The following is a 20,153-nucleotide window of genomic DNA, read 5'->3' as shown; positions in this document are numbered from 1 at the left end:
GGTGTAATGTAATAAGCACCAAATGCAGGGACAGAAAATGCAAAGAAGAGTGACTGAATCTGACAGTGCAGACAGTACAGAAACCTGTCCAGAATCAGTCTCAGGACACTTAAGAGTCCCTCTGTGTTTAGTATATCTGTCATGAGGCCCCTCATGTACCTGACTCTTTTCAACAGGTTAGGGCTCCTTGAGGCCAAAGATCATACCTTAATCATCTTTGTGACCACAGCCCCTCACAGGGTGAGGTATGACCATTAAATGAATAAACAAAGAGGCAGCATTTGAACTGGGTCAGAAAGAACTTGGTTAAAGCCAAGGAAGTAGGAGAGTCAAAAACGAAGTCACAGGGGTGTAAGAGAGGGCATAAGAGAGGCCGGCACCCTGGAGGGGCAGTCAGAGCATCGTGGGGCGGATAGGTTAGAGGGGTGCCGAAGAGGAGCTGCTAGTCTGGAGCCACAGCCTGAAGGGTGGAGTTTGAGTCTGTAGCAGTCTTCCTCAGATGTTTTAAAGAGATGTGTAAATACAAGCCTGCCATCTTCTGTGTTGCCTGTGTCAGAAACTCAGTTATATTATTTCCTTTTATTTTTTATTCAACAAGCATTTACTAAGCAACCACTGATCACAGTTGAATATGACTTGGATTCTGTCCTGAGGGAGTCTCAAGGTCCAAGGAAGGTAGACAAAGGCCATAACGTGATTAGCAATTATAGCAATATTCACAAGGTTCTGTAGAACACAGAGGAGCTGATAATTTAGAGATAATTTAGAGAAGCCTACTGGCAGGTAGTGAGGCCGGGCTGAGGCCTTGAAGGACGGGCAGGAATCTGCCTAAATAATTGGCTAAATATATCATGATGCTCTATTTATATGGAACAAATAGTGTGGAGTGATGTCTACTAAAAATGCAGTGAAGGACAGATGAAGAGAGACTCTATATTCATTTTCCATCTTTATTATTTGTATTTCAAGTATTTAATAATTCTAATAACCTTTATATAGATCAGATAGTGACAAAAATAGAAGAAGGAAAAAAAAGGGACTGAACAGTTTACCGGTCTGCATCTAAGCCCTAATAATCTACAGCTATAAAGTCTTTGTGAACATTAAGCTTTAGCATCTGTATTAAGCCTTGTTTGTGTTTAATATGCTGTCAGATAGCAATAGAAGAGCTTTTAGAAAGTTACAATATTAAAGTTTTGTCCTTAGATTTATTTTAAATAATTAGATCATATTTTAGGTTGGGTTTCTCCAGAAAAAGACTCTAAAACAAAGATTTGAGTGCAAATAGTTATGTGGGGATGTGACCCAGAAAGCCCTGGTTGAAGACAAGGGAACTGGGACACAGAAGGGAAGTGTATTAGCCTGTTTTCACATTACTATAAAGAACTACTTGAGATTGGGTAATTTATAAAGAAAAGAGATGTAACTGACCCATGCTTCTGCAGGCTGTACAGGAAGCATGGCTGGGAAGGCCTCAGGAAGCTTACAGTCAAGGTGGAAGAAAAGGGGAAGCAGGCATGTCTTTCATTGCCTGAAAAGGAGAAAGAGAAGGAGGAAGTGCCACTGCCACACACTTGTAAACAGCTAGATCTGAGAGGGGGAAGTCCACCCCAGTGATGCAGTCACCTCCCACCCGGCCCCTCCTCCAACATTGGGGATTACAGTTCCACCTGCGATTTGGGCAGGGAAAGAAATCCAAACCGTAACAGGAAGGAAACCCACACAGGGTCTGTCAATAAACAGTTCACAGCTGTGGCCAGCCGGGGCTTAGTCTTCGTAAAGACCTCTGGAAGATGGTGTAGATTTTGTAGGACATGCCTCAGAGTAGTATTTTAGGAAGATTCTGGGTACTTTAAGTCCCAGAGTCTTCGGTTCAAATGATGTCTGAAGCAGAAGCTAAACCGAAAGTATAAAAGCAGAGCTTAGAGAGGTGAGACATCTCCACTTCTACACAGATTTTAATCCCACGTCAGCCTGGGCCTTTGTTCCAGTTCTCCACCCATTGGCTTCTCCTGGGAATGTGCAGGACTTCAAGGGGTGTCGTTTGAAAGGTATTAGTTTTGAAGAATGATGTGACACCATGCAGGACTTGAAACCAGGTCAAAGTACCTCTGGGTATGACTTCTTCCAGATAATGTAGAAATCTTACATTCAGCTTTGTACTTATATTAAAAAAAAGTCCTTGCATGACATTACTTTATGGAGGACAGAATACAAATTGCACTGGGTTTGGGTAAAGGTTGGCATTGTAAGGACAGTTGTTGCAAGAACCATATTTGGGACACCAAGACTTTGCAAGAGAGCGCCATATAAGATGTCTTTCATTGTAATTAAACTCATTTACCTGGGATTAACTGTGAGCCAGTTTTATGCCACTGCTAATAACTATGAAAATGTAAAATGGATTTGAATACTCTTGCCCCCTGTTTTTCTTCCCAGGTTTCTAATATTCAGGCGAGAGCCGTTGTGTTGTCCTGGGCTCCCCCTGTTGGACTTTCCTGTGGACCCCACAGTGGTCTTTCCTTCCCCTACAGTTACGAGGTTGCCTTATCAGACAAAGGACGAGATGGAAAATACAAGATAATTTACAGGTTGTGTATGTTTCTATTGTTTTTCTTTGCTGCTTAACTATAAAATTGGAGTTGTTAAGGAAAACTGTATAGATTTAGTAATAATTATAATGCTGAGACTTCACCGTGTCCAGAGTAATTCTTTTTTGGAAATGAGCAGCATAGAGCTATTTGGTATGGGTGCAGTACATCACTTGGTTGTATTTGCTGTCTGTAATTAATGAAAACTTTCTGTTAATGTCTACCGGCAAAAGGCGATTATGACTTTAGTTTTTGTATACATCAGGCAATTATAAGCTTACCTCTTCTGTTTTACAGCCAGATCTTTTTGTAATCTGTTAAAGTTCTACAATATATGTTTTCCTTCTGTTTTACCCTCCTTCTTCTCTTCCACAGTAGTTTTCTAGCCTGTAATAAAAGACGACTTTAAAACATTTCATTTCATTTTGGGCCAGGTGCCTTAAATGGTCAAAAGTTTAGCTCACAGAGAAGGGATTAGCCCTTCTGCCCTGTGGACTCCAGGTATTGACCATTCGAACCATGTATAACTGTGTTCCAAATGTGAGAAAAAGTTTAGGGCCATGTCTTTCTTCTTGGTAATTACTGAGCACTGCTCAGATTTGCAGAGCAGGAAATCAGAAAGTCAGTTTTGTTTTCACTGGTTGTTTGGACTCCCTGTGAGTGGACCCTACAGTGACTGCCCACACCCAGGGTAATGTGGTCACACAGTCCTCACTTTTTCTGCCAGAGCTGTTTGTTTTCTCTCCTATTTCCCTGCTGCATCAGTGCCACAGACCCCTCTCTCCCCTTTCCTGTTTCTAATTCTTGCTCCACAGACAGCCTTCTTCCTCGCGAGGAAAGAGGGACAGAGGTAAGGACGGAAGTCCTGTGGCTGCTGTGGCCTCCTCTTCCTGCCCAGGCTGCCTCCACTGTCTTTACCCTGGACGCCCTCGGGACTCTCCTGGGGGTCTTCCACCCTCCACTCTTGCTCTCCTACAGCCTTGCCTGCTTAGTGTGGAAACAAGAGTCAGGCCAGATCACTGCCCTTCTGAAAGCACTCCAGGGATTCCCCACCGTATTTAGGATATTCCTGACTCTGGCCCACCACCATTTTATTCTAGTATGAAAAATCAGAATTAGTAGCAGCTTTAAAGAAATAGAGTGCCATCTCCCCCATGCCTGGCAAGGAACAGATACAATTGACCCTTAAACAACACAGCTCTGAATTGCATGGATCCACTTATACACGGATTCCTTGTCAACCACATGCAGATCAGAACAGTATTCATAGGATATGAAACCTGCAGATGTGGAGGGCCAACGTGACTGTGTATATGCTGTGTGGGGGTGGGGTCCTGGTACTGATCCCCTTGTGCATGCTGAGGTACAACTGTGGTTAGAGTCTTTCCATGCAAGATGAACATTGGTGGCAGGAGCTAGAGCCCCAAGTGTTCAGAGAGGCTCGGCAGGTAACACACATGAGAAAAGTGGAAAGCTGAAAATGAGGTCAGCGGAAGTGCCTCTGTTGCCATCGAAAGGAAGCAGTCACCACTCAGCCTCGGTCGATTGTTGCCCAAATTTGCTGATTCTTTAGATTTTTTTTTTTTCCTAAACGATGCTGAAAATCTGAATTATTGTGTAAACTTGTCTGTTATTAAACTAATGGAGCAAATCCAAGATATTTTAAAGATACAATACAGGCCAAACAACAGCTTCAGGCAAGGTCTGGACATAGCTTCCAGTTCACAAGTTTAAAAAAACCCAGCCTTTTATTTGGAATAATTTCAAACTTATAAGATGTCATAAAAATAGAGAAATCGAGGAATACATGTATACTCCGTACCCAGATTCACTTGCTATTAACTTGACACTCTGCTTTATCATTTGAACTCCTTCCTCCCTTTCTGTCCTCAATCCATATTTTTTTCCATAAGTTTTATATGTAACGGTCCCTTCCTGCAGAACATTTCAGTATATTTTCTATAAGTAAGATTTTTTTTTTTTTTTTGAGACAGAGTCTTGCTTTGTCGCCAGGCACCAGGCTGGAGTGCAGTGGCGCGATCTTGGCTCAGTGCAACCTCCGCCTCCTGGGTTCAAGCAATTCATCTGCCTCAGCCTCCTGAGTAGCTGGGACTATAGGCATGCACCACCACGCCGGCTAATTTTTGTATTTTTTAGTAGAGACGGGGTTTCACCATGTTGGCCAGGATGGTCTCGATCTCTTGACCTCATGATCCACCCCCCTCAGCCTCCCAAAGTGCTGGGATTACAGGTGTGAGCCACCGCGCCTGGCCAAATAAGATTTTTTTTAAAAGAACTGCAGTGTAATTATCAACTTCATAAACTTACATTGATATAATACTTTCATCTGTTGTCTGTATTCTAGCTTTGTCACTCGGTCTAACTAATGCCTGTTATTTTGAAAAATTGAGCAGTTTTCATCCCCTCCTGTGCAGGATCTAGTCTAGGGTCAGACAGTGCCTTTCGTTGTTTGTCATGTCTCTTTAGCCTTCTTTAATTCAGAACACTTCCATGGTATTTCTTTCACTTTTATGACACTGATATTTTTGAAGAATACAAAATAAGTCACAACATACATACACCTCTCACCTTTTTAAAAATTTTCAATGGAACATTCCTTATTTTGTGTTTGTTGCTCCCTCATTGTTTCAGTTGAAGTTCATTTGCAACTTTTTTGGATATAAATGGTTTTATTTTATATGAGAGCTATTTATTGGGTGCATTGGTAAGTGAGGAAGTGGGATTGTGATTTTGTCAAGACAGTCCAGAGTTGAGATAGTTGAGGCTCCTGCCAAGTTAAGTGTGGAAAGTGCCTTGTGTTAACAGCTGGTATGGTAATTTTTATTCATTTGTTCATTCATTCATTTGCTTACTTAGTTGTTTTTATGTATTTACTTGTAAGAAGTGAAAAGTTCTTTTAGAATTTTATTAGTAAGTTAACCGTGCCATTTTCCAGATCTAAGATGGCATCATTAACAGGAACCTAATTTTCTAGTCCCAAACAAATAATAGTATCAAATAAGAAGTTTATTTCTGGTTTATGGTGGGATCTGACATAGTAGTCCATGAATTATTGTCAGTACATTACTGAAGACCCAAGTTCCAAATCTCATTTGCTTTTGAAACTGGTATTGGCAACTAATGAATGCTTTTTCTTTACAGTGGAGAAGAATTAGAATGTAACCTGAAAGATCTTAGACCAGCAACGGATTATCATGTGAGGTGAGTTAGGATGTAAGAGCCGAACTGTATTGGAAAATCCAGGTGGCTAAAGTAAAACATCTTCCCCCTTTGAAGTTTTTTGCTGAATGTTGCTTACTTGCTGAAGGTTTTAGTACCGTGAGTCTTGGGCCATTCATTTGACTCTCAAAAGCATAGTGATTGGAAGACAAAGAAGTGCTTCTGTGAATAGAAAAGTAGATGCTAAACACTGAAAATCATTTTAAACATTTTAAAAGTAATTTTACATGGTCTTCTAAGGTCTATTGGACTGTGGTGTAACATTTTCTTTCTATGAAACAAATGAATTTTTTTTTAATCATGGGTGTATCAGTGTTTATTATAGACCATCATATAAATTGTATATTCAGACCAAATGACTGAAGAAGCCCTTTGCATGTTGCAAGTACACCGTTAGACCTTAAAAGCCAGTAGATTTTGAAAAAGGCAAGGAATATAAGCATCAAATGATCTCTGACAAGAATTAACTCAATTTGGCAAAACAGTTAACCCCTGTGGTATGATATGTAGGCTGAGATCTCTACTGTGATTTTCTGGAATCCCTACGGTGACTACTCTGGAAGGTAGGGCTAGCTTATTTTAGGAAGAAACCCAGCCAGCCACAGATCTGTAAGGAGGAAAGTGTTATCTGAATTTTTAGAGAGACCATCTGATTATTTAAAGATACATCTGAGTATTTAAAGATGCTTATTTGCAATAAGCAGGTCTGAATATGACCCATAACATTAAAAAAATTTTTTTAGTCTTCGTTTTATTTAAGTTCCCCAGAAAGTGTAATTTTATTTAAGTGGATGTACAACAGCAGAGTCTTTCTCCTTTTTTCAATTATGTCCGTGTACATAAAGATTACAGAATAAAATTGTAATCATGAAATATACATCTATTATTATATTTTCCAAAGGTTAATTCACATCATGAGTTAAAGATTTTGGGATGGGGCTGGAGGCAAGATAGTCAAGTAGGAGGAGCATATATTAATTATCAGGACGCTTGAGCGCGAGTCAGATTCTGCCATGAACTGGCTGTTTTAACTTTGGTCATGTCACATAGAACGCTGTGCTGTAATTTTCTCAGTACAAAAAGGTAGTAAAGCAAGGATGTGTGTTGAGGATGTAGTATCTTATTAGCTGCATAAGTTCTTAAAAAAAAGTTTAAAGCATTGTATGTAGGAGCAGGTTGTTTTATATGAAGGCATAAAGCGCACATCTGCTTAGCTGTCATATTGTTTAGATGAACACTATTGCTGGCCGGGCGCGGTGGCTCACGCCTGTAATCCCAGCACTTTGGGAGGCCGAGGCGAGTGGATCACGAGGTCAAGAGATCGAGACCCTCCTGGTCAACATGGTGAAACCCCGTCTCTACTAAAAATACAAAAAATTAGCTGGGCATGGTGGCGCGTGCCTGTAATCCCAGCTACTCAGGAGGCTGAGGCAGGAGAATTGCCTGAACCCAGGAGGCGGAGGTTGCGGTGAGCCGAGATCGCGCCATTGCACTCCAGCCTGGGTAACAAGAGCGAAACTCCGTCTCAAAAAAAAAAAAAAAAAAAACACTATTGCAACCGTCTCCTCCTGTTTAAATCAAAACTTTGGATTTTGAGTCAATTAGCTTCTGCCCAAACATATTGAACTTTTCACACACTGTGTACAAAAAGATCTGTGTAATTTGTGAAGCTAAGATAATAATAGAAACGGTTTAACCATTCTTCAAAATGGCCAATTTAACAGCAAACCAGAAAACATAAAAGTCATGTAAGTGTTATCTATTATTCATTGTTAACATATGTTTCTTTCTGCTCCATGCTTTAAGTTTATTGCTTCTGTGGTTGCTAAACGTATACTTTATTAATTTCTTGCTCATTCATGAGCTTACAATATCTTTTTTAAAAAACTTAAATGTCATGAAGAGCCTTCCCTTTATTTAACATCCTGTCTGTTATTCCATTCATTTTTTTTTAACTCTTATTCCATTCATTTTTTTTTTAACTCTTATTCCATTCATTTTTTTTTAACTCTTATTACAAAGCGTAAATTTGAGAACACTTGCTCATCAGCTATTTGTACCGCAAGATCTAGGAACATCTTGAACTTCTGGGCAGATAGAAAAGTTAATGGATTCTCCAAAAGGAACAGGATAGTAGCCACGAGGTGGTGACCATCTAGAGGACATGGGTCTAGACTTTCTCCTGACACATGTGGGACTCCTTGCTTTTGGCATTTGACACACGTGTGACACCACACATGTACAACCTAGTGTGCCACCAACTACTATTGGTCCTACCTCTCTGCTTTCCAGAAAAATGGGAAGTTCTCTCTCCTTGGTGATGGCCAATTTTAGTATGTTTTCAACATCCTTTCTCTCATTTATATCTATAGTCCAGATTTAGTCTTTGTGCACTGCCTAATGCACAGTCCATATAGATCTTACATTCTTTTTTCTTTTACAGTCTTTTTTAAGCTAGAGAAGAATCTTAACACTTGTTACTCTTATTTAGATGGGCTTCCTCTGCCTTGAATTTCTGCGGTGAGGCAGCGCTATGCATAGTGGACATGGCTTGCAACATGGAGTTCAGGGCTCTGTCATTTACTAAGGGTGTGTGCTCAAGCGAGCCACTGAAACTTCTTTGGCCTTGCTTTGTCATTTATAAAATGAGAATGATAATGATACCAGCCTCAGGAAGATAGTATGAGAGCAAATACATGTACACATCTATTTTAGATCTGTAAAGTCATGTATAAGTGTTACCTTTTGGTTTTTCCAAGCTCGTTGTAGTTTTTCCATGCTCTGAAAATAAAAAAGGACTTAATGATGCAAGTTCTTTGACCTTGTCTATAGTTTGATCGTATCATTCACATTTTTATTGAGATGAAGATGTCTTTTCCTTGACATGGAGAACAAGGAGCAAAATCTTTTTTTTACAGTGTAGTTAACATTCTGAGTCTTAGTCCTGGGAATGTAAGCTTTTATCATGTAGAATGGCCTCAAATATTTTAAATGTAATAGACACCTATAAGGCCTCAAAAGGCTGTGTAGAAATAGTTTCTTCACTATATTCATAACAGCAACTACAGAAGAATTTCATTTCTGACAGCTGGAAAATGAATACTTAGGTTGTGTGCAGTGGCTCACGCCTGTAATATCAGCAATTTCAGAGATCAAAGCAAGAGGATCACTTGAGCCCAGGAGTTCAAGACCAGTCCGGGCAACATAGAGAGACCCTGTCTCTACAAAAAATAAAAAATTACCTGGGTGTGGTGATGTATGCTTGTAGTCCCAGCTACTTGGGAGGCTGAAGTGAGAGGATCACTTGAACCAGGGAGCTTGAGGCTGTAGTGAGCCCTGATCGTGGCTGCTGCATGCCAGCCTGGGTGACAGAGCGAGATCTTGTCTCTAAATAAATAAAAAATGAATTAATTCATTGCCATTTTGTTTGTGCATTGCCAATGTAGAAAGAGATGGAAGTCTGTAGAGCCAGTTATGAAAACTGAGATATTTCTTTTAGCAGCACAAAGCAAGGTACATTTTTTTCTTCCAATTCTTAATATTGCACATTTTTATTAAGATCTGCAGTAGTCTCTGGTCAAATTCCTGTCTAGTAGAGTGTAAGACTTCTTTCTTAAATTATGTACTGAAGTCTCACCTAGACTTCTGTTCTTACATTCCTTGTTACTTTTTATTTTGCCACTCTGAGTCTATCTAATTCATATTGATAGCTTGATATCTTCATGTAAGGTTTTTATCTCATTTATAACTCCCTCCACCACCCCCATATTAGTAGTATTCCACGAGTTCACCAATCCGACACACAAACCTTTTTTTTTTTTTTTTCAATGACAGGCTCAGTCACGGAGTCCTGTCATTTAACTGCCTAGTGCTTGGCTTCAGTTACTAGGCCAGAACAGCTCTTGTCACCAACCCACTGTTACTGGGAATTTATGGAGAATAGTGACATCGTTTATACAGTACTGTGTAGCTCACATGCCTGTGGCTGCTTCAGCTGGCATCTGTCATGCCGTTTGAGCCAGATTTCACATGGAAAATTATATTCCAAGACATTTCAGGTTTAAAGATGTTTCTACTTTCCCACTTTTTACTGTGAGTTTTTGTGTGTCATTCTTACACTTCTGTTCAGTCAGTATTATTTTTTTCTCCTAAACTCCTAGTGGTGATCGAGGAAGATGTTACTCCTCTGTGATAGATACATGTTTGTTAGCCTATTCTTTTTCTTTTTCTTTTTTTTTTTTTTCAATGGGGTCTCACTCTGTCGCCAGGCTAGACTACAGTGGCGCAATCTTGGCTCACTGCAATCTCTGCCTCCCAGGTTCAAGCGATTCTCATGCCTCAGCCTCCTGAATGGCTAGGACTACAGGTGTGTACCACCTTGCATGGCTTATTTTTTGTAGTTTAGTAGAGACAGGGTTTCACCATGTTGCCAAATGGTCTCAATCTTCTGACCTTGTGATCTGCCCGCCTCAGCCTCCCAAAGTACTGGGATTACAGGCATGAGCCACCGTACCCGGCCTTGTTACCCTATTTTTTAACACAAATTAATTTTTTTGGTTTAATGTTCACACAATATTTCAAAGGAATCCATTTGTAATTGTCAAGGTTATTCAGTGCTTCTGTAAAGGGCATTGTGTTATGTATTGTATAAAGCCACTAATAGAAAATCTCTCTCTCTCTCTCTCTCTCTCTCTGTGTATGTGTGTGTGTGTGTGTGTGTGTGTGTGTGTGAGTGAAAGAGAGAAAGAGAGACAGACAGACAGAGGCAGGCAGAGACAGAGTTTGTGTACTGGGGAAGAGGGAGAAATGAGAAAAATCCAATATGTATATAAATTACATTATATTTAAAATACTTTATATAAAAATATGTAACTTTACAAACATAAACATTTATACATATTTACATTTATCTGTAGAAATAAATATACATACACAAATGTATGCTGTGTATGCATTTGCCAGAAAAGTACATCTGACTTTTAATTGGTAGTTCTATAATTAATAATGGCATTAAGGTAACCATTTTACTGCGGGAGTCAATAATATATATTTTTATCAGTGTTAGGATAATCAAAAATTGAGTGATGGAATGGTTAGCAATTTCATGACAATTTTGAAGCAGTTTTCTAGTCATCTGCCTAAACAATTTGGCAAACAGGTTGCCCAGAGATGATATCATATAATGACATTTCCCAGAAAAATTATGCAATGAAACATTTCCAAAAATATGGTTGACAAGCACAGTGAAGGATTATGAAATACATGTTATTGACCAGAAATTGTGGCTCCTAGTATGTTACGACGTGCTAGGAAAAGTTGGCGGCGTATTTCTGAAATTCTTGAAGCACCTGTTTCCTAAGCATTCAGCCAGTATTTAAGCTGAAACAAATGTGAAAACAATATTAATCATATTGTTAGAAAAATGTTCTCTTTTCTTGGGATAAATGCAACAAAAACTGAGCTGTTTGCTGACTTACTTAACCCAAGAAACTGACCGTACTCTACAGATTCTCCTTTTACATGATGATATTTATGGAAAACTCATTGCAGTATGATATTTACGGGAAAAAAATCACCGTATTCTTTAAAATGTAGCATCATTTACAGAGATATTTCTTTTCTATAAAAGTTATTGGTAAAAATGTTGCTAGTCACAATTACAATAAGTTGCTGTCCATTTACTGAACTACTATAATTGACGGATGTAATCATGGGATACTTAAGTGTGGTGCCAAATTTTTTGTACTATATGAAGCATATGTATATTGCCGTATAAAATAGATCTTTTTTTCCTTCCTGACAAAATTTTATGTGTGAAAAGCATTGACCCTTAATTTAACATAACATTGTTTGAGATTAAAGGCAAGAAAAATGACTAACTCCCTCTGGCCCAAACAACTATCTGTTGTCAACTGCCTCAAATTTCTAACCTGCATCAGGTTCTTTTACTTCATCCCCACTGCCATCCTCCCAGCCTGGCCACCAGGCGTCTCCATCATTCATGACTCTCCAGCCTAGGTGGTATGGATTGCTGACTCCAAGAATCCCACTAAAAATGAACAAAGAACTTTACTAAGACGAATTTACCTCTCCCCAGACAACTGACTGCGTCCTGCTAGTACTTTACAGGCTGTTTGCCTGCCTCCCTCCCTCTGCTCTATTATCCAGATGGGTTTTTAGTGGCACTGTTTTTGTGAACATCCAGAACCTGATCTGCCTGAGTATAATTCTGCATTTGTAGGCAAATGCCCAGTCATCGCAAACCGAGATACTTACTTGGTGGAGGCAGAGAACCTAAACAGCTAAAGTGGACTGGGTAAGGGTCAGCTGCAAAGCAGTCTCAGTGCTGAGGAGACAGTAAGAATGGTGAGGACTCCAGTGAACTCTTCAGCACCTGCTCCATCGAAAGCGGGCAACCACTCTCAGATTTAGTTCATTATTACTATGCAGGAAAGAGGGCTGAGTGAGGCTGGGCGCAGTGGCTCACGCCTGTACTCTCAGCACTTTCGGAGGCCGAGGCGGGTGGATCACCTGAGATAAGGAGTTCAAGACCAGCCTGGCCAACATGGTGAAACCCCATATCTACAAAAATATAAAAATTAGCTGGGCATGATGGCAGGTACCTGTAATCTCAGCTACTCAGGAGGCTGAGGCAGGAGAATCACTTCAATCTGGGACGTGGAGGTTGCAGTGAGCCGAGATTGTGCCATTGCACTCCAGCCTAGGTGACAGAGCGAGACTCCATCTCCAAAAAAAAAAGTGTGGGCCAAGTGTTGCTAAAACTTCTAGTTTTTAAGAGAAGCCAGAAGTTTGGGTTTTAAAATGAGAGAACTCCAGATATTTTTCAATATAGGTTTAATTTTTTAGATTTTTATTTCAGAAAATGTTTTATACAGTCAGAAGTATATAGTAGTTTAGTGAACTCTCATCCACCCCACTTCTTATTACCTCAGTGTTCTCACTTCCCTCTCCCCTGCCCTGATGATTTTCAAGGTTCAGACATCATATTATTTCACCTATAAATTATATTACCATCATCACACACACCTGAAGTGTCCTTACAATCCAGGGACTATTCCTGTTTCCTCAGTTCTAAAAATGAAGATTTTATGTCTTTGGTTTGTTGTAATTGAAATTCAGACATGATCTGAATATGTGGTTTGGTTGATATGTCTTAAATTTATTTCAATCCATTCATTTTTCCCTTGATCATCTTCTCTCTCTTGCAACTTAGCTGTTGGATTAATTTGTTTATCCCGTAGAGTCTTCCTCAAGTCTGAATTTGGCTGATGGCGTCTATGTCATGTTGCTTACTATTGTTTTCCTGTCCTCTGTGTTTCCTGTAAAGTGATGAAGAGGTTTAATCAGATACAGGTTCAGTTTTGCTGCCAAGACAGTTTTATAGGTAGTGACATAGTCCTTTATTAGTAATGCATAGTGTCTGGTCATCTCTTTTTGTGATGATCATTGCCTTTATCCTTTAATTCATAGGTGGCTGTAATATTTCAAAACATTCTGTTTTTGCATACTGCCAACACACACACACACACACACACACACACACGTCTTGGGCCAGATGCAGCCCATGAGTCACCTGTTGTAGAATTCTGTGTATCAAAGTTCAGGCTTGAGCCCTGCCCATGCCTGGAACATTTTGCGATTCATTTAAAGTTACTTACTCCCAGCGAGCCCATCCTGACACACAGAAATGATCTTGCTACATCTACTATTTAGTTTTATATTATCATGTGCCTTCTTACGGTGCATACAAAAAGGAGCATTTCCTTCACTGATGGTAGGGTGGAGGGTATCTTAATGATAAGCATCATTTGTTTGGATCGAATTTCATGCTTTTCCTCCCGTAAGGCAAATAAGTGAAATGTGTAACATGGATGTATTTTTATCTTTGGGGGTAGAAAGTAGACATAACTGTTAGTACTTTTGACCTATATGACCTCTATGATTTTTTCATGATGGACTTTGTAGAGAAATGACTTTGGAGATCACACACACAATTGGGACCTATCTTCCATAATGTTATTATGTTTAACTGTTGTTTGTGTTCATTGGGAAGAGTGAAGGGAAGTGGATTGTGGTGTTTAGAGAAACTTGATTGCAGGATGAACCAGGGGAGTAGGCAGTACCGTATATGGGTTAGACTTCCGAGGCTGAATACCACTGATGCAAATTTCTAGCTGTGCGGCCTTGGGAAATTTACTTCATCTCTGTGTTTCCTTCTGTCTGAAATGGGTAAGAAGATTTCCCTACCTTAGAGAGGGTGGCTGTAAGAATTAAGGGTTCAATATCTATTTACCAACTCTGTGAATAGTTTAATCCTTCCGTCTGTTTTAGGCAGCACAGGTTTCTTTGTTGTTGTTTTTTTTAAGAGCACATTTTCAATTTTGAAAAATTAAGTTCCCAATAGGGAGGATGGTGATAAAAATCAAGTCATATTTTAGGCTATTTGAAGAGTGTGGTATTATAATAGCAGGTTATATGCTTTTTCTTCATGGTGTCTCTGGAGAAATCAGGCACATATGTTATAGTGTTGAGCCAAACATTTTTGTGTACGGAATGAACATCTTTAATCTTGGCTTCATGTATAAGAGTTAAATACTCACGGCCAGGCATATTGGCTTACGCCTGTAATCCCAGCACTTTGGGAGGCCAAGGTGGGCGGATCACCTGAGGTCAGAAGTTCAAGACCAGCCTGGCCAACATGGTGAAACCCTGTCTCTACTAAAAATACAAAAGTTAGCCGGGCATGGTGGAGCATGCCTATAGTCCCAGCTACTCGGGAATTGCTTGAACCCAGGAGACGGAGGTTGCAGTGATCTGCAGTGACGCCACTGCACTCCAGCCTGGGCGACAGAGTGAGACTCCATCTCCAAAAAAAAAATTGAGTTAGAGAAAGTCACACTTAGTAGCATACATGCTTCTATGTGAAACATCCATAGTTTTACCTAAATATGTACAGCATTAAACATAGTTCAAAGATGATATCTACGCTGTTTGTACTTTTATGCTCTCTCCAGTCTGTGGACTCTCATTGCTGATTCTTTTACCTTTTTATCCAGCTCTTACCTCTTCTTTTAGCCTTTTTTCCAGATAAAGTCAACCAGAGAGTAGCTTATTAGTTTTTAGAACGTGTATTTGGAGACCGTTCTGAGAATTAAGGTTTATATTCTTAGAATAATCTCTTCCAGTGAATATATCCTGCCTGTCTTGATATGGAGCTGGGTGGCACGCACTGAGGCTAATACCTGTTGGGATGACAGTCCCCTGTTAATGCTAACCAAAGGTCAGGACAAGACCAACAGGTAAGAGCAAGAGCGTGGTACTCACTCTGTAAGAAATTCTGTTCATCTACAGAAAGCCTTAGGATAAAGCAAAGATAAGAATCCTGGTCTTCTGTGATGATCACTGCCACTGACTGTGTCTGTTTTGTTTTCAGGGTGTATGCCATGTACAATTCCGTAAAGGGATCTTGCTCCGAGCCTGTTAGCTTCACCACCCACAGCTGTGCACCCGAGTGTCCTTTCCCTCCTAAGCTGGCACACAGGAGCAAAAGTTCTCTAACCCTGCAGTGGAAGGTGGGTAGCTCAAAGCATCAAGAATAGTCTCAATTTAAAAATTAGCCAAGTGTGGTGGCACGTGTTTCTAGTCCCAGCTACTTGGGAGGCTGAGGAGGGGGGATCACTTGAACCCAGGAGTTTCAAGGCTGCAGTGAGCCATGATCGCACCACTGCTCTCCAGCCCAGGCAACAGAGCAAGAGTCTTGAGTTAATATGTCAGTCTATAGCCATTTGAAATGTTTTATAGCACGATTCCGGTTTTGTGATGTGTTTGGTTTTCTGCATGGTAAGTATGTGCAACCAATCGTTATATCAAAAGTTGTCATTTCTGGAAGAGTTGGGCAAAGGGGTGGAGGAGGGAACTGCAAAATCCAGCGTTAGCTCCTTTTGCAGCAGTATTTTCTAAATGTTTTAGTGTCATAAGCAATATGTATAAGTGATAATAGGTATTTAAAATACCTATATTTTATCACTTTCTAATAGTTTAGTTTATTTCAACAAACATTTGAGGACATTAGCAAAAAGGTTTTATCAAGAAAAATTCAGAGATAAAGTAGTTTTATGACCCTTTTGGCTTCTTTCAGTGGTGATACCGAAATGTTTAATATTTAAAACAACCTGAAATGTTTAGTGATCTGAAGTATATTAATACTTCATTAATTTTCACCAGTTGGGCCGTACATCAGTCAGGATTACTAATTCTCTATCAAAAAAAGACTGAATTATATATTTTCCTGAAATAGAATTCATTGACTAAAAATAGCTGTCACCAAAGAGAGATCATACTGCCCCTTCCTCAAGGGGCACCACTAGCTTATTAATCATAGTTATGTGTTTGTAAGAAAACAGTACGTTGTTATCAATCTCTATAGCAGTTACTTCTATACATCAGTATTTTAAACTGTAATTTAAAATGTAAACTATATGGAAGTAGAGATAAAGATTTATGATTTGGGGGGAGAATGGTAATATGTGAAAGAAAAAAATGGCTACGAAGATCCATTATTCGTGAAGAAATATTTTGTCTTTTTATTTCTAGCCCAGAGAGTCAGGTTTATCTAGGGAGCTGATGAAAGCAATTGAGAGTAGTGGTTAGCAGCAAAGCATGGGCCTCTGTGGGTCCCTCTCAGGTGGGCAGCTGCGTTCTGATAGCCAGTGGCCAGCATTGAGGGTGTTACTTGGACAGAAGCAAAGTTTAAACTGGCTTGGAATCTGAACTATTTTATTTTCCTTCCTGGCTTCCAGGGATAATCCAGGTCAGTGATTCCCCACCTTTTTAGAGCTTTAACACCCAACTGGCATCATTGTTTAATTCCTTGGAGTATACACATCCATTTAAAAAATGTGCTCTCGATATACATATGCATATGTAAATATATCTTCGTAAGGAAATAATTAAAATCCATTTTGTTTCAAAAATAGAAAAACTCGTCTTTAGATTACCTGAGGGACCCTGGGGTCTTAAGAACCTAAGTTGGGAATCACTGATGCATACTCTGCTTAAAACCTGGATGAATTTCAGGTCTCAGGCAGACCAGTTACTTCAGGAAAGAATTTTCTTATTAGGAAAAAAAAGTTTCAGATTTTCTCTCTCCCTTTCCTCAATTGTAGATCAGAAACATACTCTTGTTCCATTCAGTCATGTACAAACTTGAAAGTTCTGGATTCAGTTCAGTTTTCATTTAAATGTCCTTAAAACAGATTCCCTGATCAAAGTGCTCCAGGTGGGGGCACAAGGACAGGGGAACATTCTCTGGCTACCAGTCTGTCCTTGAATCCACAAAGACGCTGAAAGCACTAAAGATCTGACATCTTTTTGTTCGTCAGCAACAGTTATTACTTACACAGAGATAAGGCAAAACAAAAACCTAAGTCACTATACCCGCCCTCAGGGAATTAAGGGACTAGTAATGGGGTAGGGGTAGGATATTATCAAAGAAACTACCAAAGACCAGGTTTTTTTAGAGTTCTCATCTTAGAGATGGGTTCTCATTTAAAACTTTGATTTTGTCAGTTATTCATAACTTTAAATGCATCACTATCCTTTCCTCCAAATTGAGTCACAAGAGCCTAAAATAACAGTTTAGGACTTATAGCACTCACCTGAGATCTGAGTTTTGAGACTCAGAGATTGTGTGATTCAAAAGAGAGAGAGGAAGGGAAGGAGAGGGAGAAGAATTTTATTATTAATTTAGCTAACATTTACTGAGCCCCTGATGTTTTATTACTTACCATAACAGAGTAATAACAACTGTTTACGGAGTGCTTCCTATAAAACTGGATAGTTTAGTAGGTGATTTACATATTCTCCCAATTACGCACCACACCTGTCTTATTTTTGGAACGTGAAATTCGTTGTTGATGCTGTTATTAAACAGCTAGCACCAGACTTCATGCAACAAACAGCGGAAGTGGGATTCAGATACATCTCTGGGGAAGCTGAGCTGCCTTTTGCCAGGGGCAAGGCACCATACTGTTTGTTGAGCTCCTGCTCTTTCCTAGGGAAGAGTCAGCCTGGCAGGTCTTTGACATGGGAGACGTGATCCGACTCCTCTTTCTGGTTGCCTCCTCAATGTTGTAGTTCCGCTGTCTCTAGATCTTACTACCCTAATGCTTCGAGAGACCCTACTGTGGTTTCACACGTAGCTCTTGCAATTCTGAAAAGTATTCTTTTCTCCAGAGTTCTTTATTTCCCTTCTCAGTGTTAAAAACCCGCTTTCTCAGTGAAGCAGATCTCAGCATGCCTTTTAAGAGGAAAGCAAATGATGAAACTTCTCTTTGCTCACATATGAAGGGCGAATAGCCTCTAGTCATCTATCCAGGGGATTTCATGTTTTACAAAGAGGTGGAACCTTAATGTCATTGATGCCTTTCTAATCTTAAGTACTTTTAAAAAATTAAAAAGTTGTATGTGGGATGTTACAGAAAGAAAGGTTCGACTGTGCCCCACCAGACCTTTCTCAGCTGCCTTGTTCTCACTCGACACTTGAATCAAAAGTTGCTCTTAAAAGTTCTATCCCCAGAGGAAGTAGCACCCCAAGAGGGTGTATAAAGGGAGAGGAGGTGGTGGTGGTAGGCAGGTTTGGCTATTTGTAGGGCATGATTTATTAACAGTGGGGACTCTTTCTGCAGTTGAGGTATATTCAAAGTTAGTGTAAGATGACAATTGACCAAGGAATGCAGGAACCATCAGCTTTATCCCCCTGAGGGGAGAGCACAGGACTATTATAAACATTGTATGTAGGGGCCTGGCGCGGTGGCTCACGCCTATAATCCCAGCACTTTGGGAGGCCAAGGTGGGTGCATCACGAGGTCAAGAGATCGAGACCATCCTGGTCAACATAGTGAAACCCCGTCTCTACTAAAAATACAAAAAATTAGCTGGGCACGGTGGTGCGTGCCTGTAATCCCAGCTACTCAGGAGGCTGAGGCAGGAGAATTGCCTGAACCCAGGAGGCGGAGGTTGCGGTGAGCCGAGATCGCGCCATTGCACTCCAGCCTGGGTAACAAGAGCAAAACTCCATCTCAAAAAAAAAAAAAAATTGTATGTGAGCCAGGTGGGTAGTGCATAAGTTTTGTCTGTGAACAACTTTCTCTAATCTCATGTTGTTATTTTTTTTAGGCACCAATTGACAATGGTTCAAAAATCACCAACTACCTTTTAGAGTGGGATGAGGTAAGCTTATTTTCATATTCATCCATCTAAAACACCATTTCAAAAACAAAATTGCTGAACAAATACCATGTTATTCTTTTATAAGACACGCTAAACACAGGGAAAAAAGGAATGCTAGTAGAAAAATCGAAATCAATAGTTATTGACTAGGGAAAATGAAGTTAGATTGAAGCGGTGTTATGAACTGTGTTTTAAAACATATGTACCTGGCTTATTTCCAAGCACTGCTGCTGAAAGAAAAAAAAATGAGGTCTTACCTATTTGGATCTCCAGTGTCTAGCCAGCCAATAGTTTGTATTAAAAATGAATTGCTTTGTCCTCTTGACTGCTTAGATGGTTTTGATAAGGTAAAGCGCGCTGCAGCTTGGAAAGCATAATTTGCTTTTCCTGTTTGAATGCCACGTGTGTACTCTGGTGTCGCATTGTTGAGTGGCCTCTGAGAGCAGAGCAGTGCATAGAAGTCACGCTCTACCCGTGCATGAGTGCCCTGTGGGTTAGCACATCCTGTATCAGGTGACCTTCTTGCTGTTCGTGTCACCAGAGGCCGTTGGATGGTGGAGTGTCCTTATTCACAAAGCCACTGTGCCGACGGGTGACCCCGTGCATTTCTGGCCTAGCTAACTCTACACACAGACTCTCAGGCAGGAAACACTTGATGTAGAAGCCTTTCATTTCCTCATTCACTTGCCCCAACTTTATTCTGTCTTTTTCTGGTTAAGAAATTGGCTAAGGATTTTCAGAATAAGAAATGTGGAATTTGGGGAGAAATGCAAGTTAACTAGTCTTTGTGACTTAAATTTGGAGGGATTGAAAGATTTAGAACTTAGACTCAGGCAAAAAGTGACTTGGCAAGTGTGGAAAAATGTTTTAACTAAACTTACAATGAAAACTGGTTGGAGTTCTCATGATGAAATTTTGATGCGAAAGAGAGGTCCTTCATCACTTTCTGCAGAAGCATATTTTCCCATCTGGGTTGCATCTGAGCAGCTAGAGTTCCAAGTTACCAAAAACAACCGTCTATTGTTCTTAGGATCCTTTTGAATAGCTTGTACGTGCAGGTTGGTGAAATCT

At 40.0% G+C, this 20,153-nt stretch overlaps 1 protein-coding gene across 3 annotated transcripts in view; it reads left to right on the top strand.

Annotated features, from left to right (window-relative positions):
• FNDC3B (fibronectin type III domain containing 3B) overlaps positions 1 to 20,153 on the top strand; it is a 371,599-nt gene that overhangs the window by 269,078 nt on the left and 82,368 nt on the right. For all 3 annotated transcript variants that reach the window (XM_012466702.2, XM_021674622.2, XM_064378642.1), the window contains exons 8-11: positions 2,440 to 2,591; positions 5,754 to 5,813; positions 15,286 to 15,424; positions 19,029 to 19,082. In XM_012466702.2, coding sequence (XP_012322125.1) covers positions 2,440 to 2,591; positions 5,754 to 5,813; positions 15,286 to 15,424; positions 19,029 to 19,082 — 405 coding nt within the window. The remainder of the gene's footprint in view (positions 1 to 2,439; positions 2,592 to 5,753; positions 5,814 to 15,285; positions 15,425 to 19,028; positions 19,083 to 20,153) is intronic.

This window comes from Aotus nancymaae, unplaced genomic scaffold (assembly GCF_030222135.1).
Source record: "Aotus nancymaae isolate 86718 unplaced genomic scaffold, 86718_ANA_hifiasm-v0.15.2.pri h1tg000019l, whole genome shotgun sequence".
Taxonomy (NCBI): domain Eukaryota; kingdom Metazoa; phylum Chordata; class Mammalia; order Primates; family Aotidae; genus Aotus; species Aotus nancymaae.
Note: the sequence above shows the minus strand (reverse complement) of the source record. Positions and strands in the feature narration are given on the sequence as shown.